The following is a 7,816-nucleotide window of genomic DNA, read 5'->3' as shown; positions in this document are numbered from 1 at the left end:
CATCCACCCCCAGGCTATCTTCGCGTCTCCGACCCAACCCCTCCCTCCCTCCCTCCCGCTCGCCAGTTTCCCTCCTCGTGCCTCGAGCGGCTGGACTGTTTGCGCGCATTGGCGAGGCCGCCTCGCCGGCGACGCGCGGTGGAGGAGCAGCAGGCAATCTTTGCCAGGGCTTTAGATTTCATCAGGCAGCCCGTGCGCGTTAGGTACGTTGTTAGCGGTTTCTGTCAGGTGCAAAACTAGGAATCGAGTCAAGTTTCAGATTACTGTAGATCTCATTCCAGAATGTTGGAATGACTGTATGGGATTGGGATTGGAATTGCATGTCTGGTTTGAAGCCCTTCTTTGGCAGCTGATGCCTCCTTCCCCGTAATTGAGATTATAATGCTAGATCAGTATACAACAATAGTATGCATATTGCAGTCTCATGTATCTGAACAGATGCAATGTTGAGCAGCAGGGTAAATGTTGATACAGTCAAACAGTATCAGTGCCATAGTTGTATCAACTTCCAGTGTACAATCTTGTAATATTGAAACAGTATCAGTACTTTTCTTGATTGCGGAGACTATCACCGGAGACTAGACATAACCCCCTCATTTTGCCTTTCATCAGTTCCCCGTGTGCTAGCTAGATGGCATCTTCTACTCTGAAACCAGGTGTGCCTGTCACTCTGCAAGAGCTGGAGCCCTCCTCGGAGATGTTCAAGCAAGGGGCGTCCCTCCGGGTAACAGGAATGTATGTCTGCCAGTTACTTTGATTTCTCCTCAAAACTACAAGTTTTAACCGTGCTAGCCTTCTTGTCTTGCAATTCTCCAGCCTTCAGTCATACGATCTGGACTCTGCGGTCGCTGTTATTCAGGATGGCAGCGCAAGGTTGAAGATCGACACCCAACACCTGAGGGATATCAGTTTTCGCAGCGGCTCTATGTTTCAGTTCATCGGCGAGCTCCTGATCCGGCCGAACAACGACGTAGCTCTCTGTCCTTCTCCTGCTTTTGTCAGTGAATTATATATAGCTGGTATCATTGGAACAATGATGCTACATCGAATCTGTTGCTCACGGGCATCCTGCAGGCGATTCTGCAAGCACGTGTGGGAAGGAACGTTGATGGCCTTGACCTGAACCTTTACCGGCAGTCTCTGATCGTCCGACGGCAACATGAAGCCAAACTACTGAGCTCCAGGAGGCCATAATCCAAAGCTGTGATCCAGCAGTCTCATGCCCTCAATTCAGTTCCTCTGAGGTACATGAGGGCAGAATCACCTGACCCGTGATGATCCTGTGCTTTGGTTTGTTAGATGGGTGCAAGCCTGCAAAGTAGTACTAGTACTTGTTAACTGAAATTCCTGAGCACAGATTATTCCCGTATCCTTGTTAAGCTATCACAACTCTGTAAGCACTTATTATCCGAGGGTCTACATATCTGTTTCACAACGTTTTGTGGGCTAGCAAGTGCATTCCCTTTGCAGCAGAGGTGTTGTTTGACAGATGTAGCTGCAGGGTGATATCCTATCATTCTGAACAACTGGAGTGTTCTTCCTGTATGAGATCACCTTCTCTTTTACATTTTGTGACAATAGATGCTCTGCAATTTGGTCCTGAATTTTCTGAACAGAACAGCTACACTACACCACTACATTACTTTAAAAATCTATAATGTATTGGCGAGTCAGGAACATCGCACTGATGAGGAGAGGACTATTGTTCGGGGAACAGGGGAAGGGGCAAGAGCGGGGCCGGTCTGCGGCGTGGCCGAGGATTTACTGGGTCCTAGGGCTCCTCCGTCCTCCAGGATGACGGCGGATGCATCAACCCTTCAGCCGATTGCAACTAGTTTTATGTACCCCAATCAGTAACTCTAGTCTGTAGATGGCTTGGTTTTGTTTGCAACTGGAAAACATTACATATGAACAGTCTGCACCAGTACTCACTGGTGAACGCACTTCATCTGACGAAGCAACCATACAGCTCAGTAAAAGTTTCTGAATTAAGCTTCTCAGAGAAGGCAAGATAGAATCTGAATTTGGAGTTACATCTAACAAACCTTGTATGGTCTTTGATTTGGTTTTCTTTTGTTTGCAGCTGCGGGTGAGGAAAACGGTAAATAATGTGGCACAGTTAAAAATTCTGAATTATGCTTCATTGACGAAGCCGGTAAAGTTCAGGTCAGTTCAAAATTCCGAATTATGTTTCTCAAACAAGACAATACAAAGCTAAAATTTGGATTTAAGACATCAAGTTTCTGATTGCAATTTCGGGTGAGGGAAACAGTGAAAAGATAAATACGAACACAGTTTGCAAATGGATATGATTATTCCATTACAACCAAATTGAATTGCGAAAATCAAAGTCAAAGCAACGGTTCGAGCGAGCTCTTCATCCAAAACTTCAAGCCCTTCCCACGATGGGATCACAACACTCCACAAAATAAACCAAACTATGCTGATTGCTGAATGAAACAACAAAACTAATACACAACTGTTTTCCCTTCCCATCCATCTTTCTCCTCATCAGTGACCGGTTGGTGGATGCTCTTCTACAACTGGCTTGGCCTTTGGCTGTTCGACCCTTTCATAAAAAAGAATGTAGGCCTGACACTCGAGCACCTCTTTTAGTGATACTTCTGTGATGCTTTCGTCGCTTGCACAGAACCATGTTGGATCGTCATGGCTCGCCTGCTGTTGGCATCCAATTTGGCTTGCTCTCACATAGGCAAAATTGTGTCCTTCGCGCAGGGTCGGTCCACTGTGTACAATGACAGCAACTAGACGGTACTTGTACTCGTCGTCCTTGAGATGCCTGAAAATTAGAGGAAATAATAGTGGTCAGCTATTATTTTTCTTGAATCGGAACAACAACAATGTGATGCCCACTGAGATCATCTGAGATCTGAAATTTAAATAGACCAATATCTTAGATATATTAAACTGGTAAAAGTGTAAGTGTCAATACCCAGGATCTATGAACTTTGTTATATCAAGTGTATCTTCAAAGTTCACACGCTCTTGCAACTCGTATGGCCTATCAGAGTGGACATAGTTGAATCTCTTCAGATGAATGGTTAGTATAGGCGCCGACTTGGTAATGCGATATTGTACTATTGCAGCCCTGCATATCTTCTTTTCGTCTTTCTGTTTTTTATGGCTCTGTTCCATTTGATTTGCATTGCCATCAATCACCGGTAGCTTTCCATTGTTCCGATATGTTGTTCTCGTTTGCCTGTCAGCTGGATGGCCAGATTCCTCATTTTTGTATGTTTTATTGTTTGACTGTTCGGGTTGGCCATCGATTGTTGTATCTTGGTTCAAAGAGGTATTTCCAGCTGCAGAAGCAGCTGAACAGTCTATGCAATGCCAATCCTCGATCAATCCAGTGGCATACAAATCCAAGCAGTCCTCGATTGATGCAGGCTTCTTTGGTGGTATTGCTAGACTGAGATCAAGGTCCTCGATTGTAATTGATGTGTGCTCACACTCTTTGCCGGAGACATGTTTAACAACCTCACTGCGGAATAGTGACTCAACCATTGTACCTTCCTCATTCTTCAAACCATTTATCAAGGAACCAAGCATGTTATTGCTGTCTTCCATCACGCCGGGTCTAAAATCTGAATTCCTTGAGCAAATATCTAAGAAGAGCTTCTCTGGCATCAGCACACCTCCTGTGCCATTGATATTGCTTGTCTTTTTGAAGAGCTTCTGTAGTTCTTGACCAAGTTTCCCTGTCGGAGCACCCGGTCCTAACATCCTTGCACGCAGCTTATCAAGTGCAAGGAGACTCTGCAACACTGCATTGAAGTAACATGTGTCCCCGTTATTCTGCATCCCTCTGACCACCACAATGTCATACAGATCTTCCACTGGCCATAATTTGCTCTTCTCGATTCCACAATGCCACAACAATGCCCAGATATAGGTTACAAATTCCCCTCCTGACTCAAGGCATTCCTTGTGTGCCTCTGCGTTCCAAGTGGGGGCAATATGCACTAGTAAATCAGCCCATACCCCAGAAAGAATCTCCCAGCATTCTTCTTCAGTCTCTTGATCAATCAGTTCCTTGCCCAGTTTTGCACCTAATCGCACAATATCTTCCTTCTCCATGACGTCGTCGGCATCTTGGATGGCCTTCTCTGCTTCTTCCATCAGTTTGGCATACCTGCTCAGTAGCGAGTCACAATTTTTAAGAATATCATCACGAGCACATGTCACGGTTTCTTGTAAGACCATGTAGGGTACATAAAAGCTGTCAGGGATCAGGTCCGGCTTTGAAACTAGCAGATATGCACAGTACCGAGACAAGCTATTCGCAGTGATATACATTTCCTGTAGCTTACCAGTCAACTTCTCATTTACTTTCTTATTTTCTTTCCTCTTCTCGTCCACATCCACAAGATATGGTTTCGATGAGAAACAACTTGTGAAATATGACAAGAGTGAGCTTAGGAACCCATGTTTGCTTAAGTCGACGTCATGGTCTTGAGCAAGCTTCATTTCACAGAGGCTGGTTGCAATATGCCACACCAAAATTACATGAGAGCATGTGGGCAGGTCGTAGCAGGCCCAACTGTAACGCTTCCTTCGGTCACCGTCATTGCCGGACAGTGACGTGATGACCTTGGGCAGAAAATGGCTTTGCTCCTGATCATGTACAATATTAGGAGAGCTGAGCTGCTCTAGGCTTGCACATAGCTTCTTCAGTATTGCTGGCTTGACACATTCTGGCACATTGATGGCACTGCGGAGTGCTACTCCATCATCCTTCTTTGGAACCATTCCAGTGGTTATCTTGTGCATCAGATTCGAAAATCTTGGCCTGTCATCATACGACTCTAAGAAGACGTACTGGTCAATAAGTCCATGCCACTGCTTACTAGTTATCCTAGATCTGAAAAAGGATGATATTGTGCCCTCCATGCATCTGTTTCTAGTGCGCTCTTCCTTCCACCGTGCATAGCTGCACACTAGGAGTAATCTTGTCCAGTCTGAGACTAAGTAGCTGACCATCTCCCAGATCTCTTTAAATAGCATAAAAAACATGAATACCCAGGTGATGATCATGTCAACATTGAACCCATGTACCACACGAGCTCGGTCGTTTTTCGGGGGCATATAGACCTTACGGATGTCCACAGCAAGCCAGCATACAACAAAGAAGGTCACCATGGAGAGAAGCAAATTTAAGAAGAGAGAAGGGAACCCATTCCAGAAGACCATAGGGTAGCGGGTATTGAAGTAGTCATTTACGAAGGAGAGTTGCAGCTCCATGACCCTAAAGGCACGGTCAGTGTTCTCCTCCTCAAGGATCTTAGTCTTAACTAGCTTTCGGTTGATGCGGAAGATATCTTGTTGAAGTGTCACATCCTCGAGCCTGCACCGGAGCAGCCTGGACAAGGCGAAGGCCAGACATAGGTCCTTTTGGTCATTCCCCTTATTGTTGTTTGGGTTTAACAGGTGCCTGCGACATCCCCAGATATTGTCTAGGGTAACCAGCGATGAAAAACCGCGCTCAGCTTGCTGGTCATTCTGAGCAGTATCAATATACATGACATACCTAGGCTTCTCGAGTTTGATTCTCTGATCGGTTTCTCCATGCACCAAGTATTTGTATCCTACCATATTCTCTGGGTTGCAGTCCTCTGGTTTCCAGTTGCTAGTGTGAGGGCCAGCACGCATATGCTCTGCAACGACCTCTGAACTCTTACCATGCCAGACAGAATTGAGTGCGAGAAGATAGGAATGGTATCTGTACCAGCTCCTTAGTATCTGCAGAGCCCAAAGTGACCAGAGTGGAAGTGTGAACCTTGAGCCACGTGACCAGTTCAAGAACGCCGATCCCAGAAGTTTCACCACATTCCTCCACTCCATGAACCGTCGCCCATGGCGGTCATCAACACCATAGCCAGAGATAAAGTCGACATTGTAACGGAAACTAACAAGCACAAGGGCCCAGACTGGGAACAGCTGATTCTTGAACTTGGCTGTTTGCATGGCCCCCAGCAGGTATAAGATAATAGAGTCAGAGACACCATCCAAGATGCTAAAGATAGTTTTCATGACTCTGTTGCGGATGTGGCGACGAAAGACGTCCATGATGAACATCGAGAGGAACAAGAGTGTGACCAGGACCACAAGAAACTCGATCCGAAACAGCACGAATGTCTCCTTGTTTAGCATGATGAACAGAGATGACACACCATCGCGGATATCTTGGATGCCCATCATATTCCTAGCTCATCCGTATTTGTTCCTTGTAGGCAAGATGAAGCCTGCAAGACCAATTCATCAAATATATTCGCAATCAAAGAATTTAAGAAAATGGACTTTGAACAAATGTGGTTGTAGAAAAAATGTAGTTTATTTAACCCCTAGCTTTTCACACACACTCCAATGCTCAAACAAAGAGCTACTCTCTCCATCCCAAAATGTTATGCACATTTGACCTTTCTACAGTCTCCAATCCATGATTTTGACTATGATTTTCACTTATTATATCTCCGAATACTATGTACCACCTCTCCTATCACGTGGCAAGCTCCCCAACATTTACACTACCAAATTTTTTGACTAACCAAAACTTTGGTGAAGGTTTTGCTTGTCCATAATGAACCATGCCAAAAAAAAATGATAACCATCCAAGTAAAGACCTAATTTGGGCTCACCATCAAAAAATTGGTAGAGTGGATTTTGGGCAAAATCCGAACATAGCGCTTGGAGCCTGGTCCCCTCCCCAACAACGACGCGGGCCACACATACTTTCAACCCACCTTGTAACCATCACCTCATCGATTATGATTTGAACTGGATTTCTTTGCACTTCTTAAATTGGATTCCTCCATGCTCAAGATTTAGCCATGTAATCTATTCCATATTTGATCGAATAAATTGACGTTCAGTTTCCTACTGGTATTCTGCTGTGATTGTTTATAACAACAAAAATTCCTTTTGTGATCCACCATCGAAAGTTCGGTTATTTAGGTGTTGATTACAGTTTGCAGAATTGATTATTTTTTCAACCATGACGGAATATTAAGAACGGGAGAAACAAAGTTTTACGGGAGCACCCGACCAGGACAAATTGCCTAGCTATGACCTAAGGCTCCAGCGATTGCCCAAGAATGAAAACTACTCTTGCAAGTGTCGATCACACTTGACACAGGGAAAAGGTGTGTTGTTGAAAACATGATTATACCTTTCCTTCCAAATCTACCATGTGATCAAGATGACCAGGCTGTTCAACCCCTTCCGCTAGCAACCGGGTAGAGTTATCTTTTGATGGGATGATGCTCTGGTGCCCGGTCCAATATAACATCTACCTCCACATGATATTAGCCACACAGCATTCGATGAACACATGATCAATGTTTTTTGCTGGCAACACCACAGAAGAGCAATAAGCATTATGCAGAAGACCATGTTTAGGGCACTCGACAGTCCATCACAGTTTCTTGATGGATGTTTCTTGTTTCTTTGATTTCATCCTAGAGCAAAATTATTATTTTCTCCAATATTGTTCAAATGTGAATTGTCTCTTGGTTTGACTTGTGACTTCTAATTTGTGAAAATTTGATCTGTGTGTGTTAACTTCTCAACTCTATTCACGTCTTGATTTGGAATTATGATGTACCTACTCAACATGAAATTTGATCAAGGTTCATGACATTTTCTGGTAAATCAGCCCAAAAATAGGACATTACCATCAAATTAGTACGAATTAGATGATTGATTGTCTGAAGTTAGAGGAATGGATCGTGTCGCACCCGCGAGCGACCGGCCGCGCGTTAGCCTCCCCCTCCACCAACCCCCCTCTCCCCTTCCT

General features: G+C 44.6%; 2 protein-coding genes across 2 annotated transcripts; one reads left to right on the top strand and one right to left on the bottom strand.

The window, feature by feature from the left end:
• Positions 1–6: 6 nt before the first annotated feature.
• Positions 7–1,449, top strand: LOC125527621 (CST complex subunit TEN1-like). The gene is made up of 4 exons (XM_048692132.1): positions 7–203; positions 613–735; positions 817–970; positions 1,075–1,449. Exons 2-4 carry the CDS (start codon positions 632–634, stop codon positions 1,192–1,194), a joined length of 378 nt encoding a protein of 125 aa, XP_048548089.1. The 5' UTR covers positions 7–203; positions 613–631; the 3' UTR covers positions 1,195–1,449.
• An 825-nt stretch (positions 1,450–2,274) lies between these two features.
• LOC125527622 lies at positions 2,275–6,266 on the bottom strand (the record flags this gene model as incomplete). The annotated part of the gene is given in 2 exon segments (XM_048692133.1): positions 2,275–2,800; positions 2,954–6,266. Coding segments are annotated over 2 exon segments (3,558 nt in total). The 3' UTR covers positions 2,275–2,511.
• Between the last annotated feature and the right edge of the window lie 1,550 nt (positions 6,267–7,816).

Source organism: Triticum urartu, unplaced genomic scaffold, assembly GCF_003073215.2.
Source record: "Triticum urartu cultivar G1812 unplaced genomic scaffold, Tu2.1 TuUngrouped_contig_4293, whole genome shotgun sequence".
NCBI classification, from domain to species: domain Eukaryota; kingdom Viridiplantae; phylum Streptophyta; class Magnoliopsida; order Poales; family Poaceae; genus Triticum; species Triticum urartu.
The sequence above is the reverse complement of the archived record's forward strand: the minus strand, read 5'-3'. Positions and strand labels throughout refer to the sequence as shown.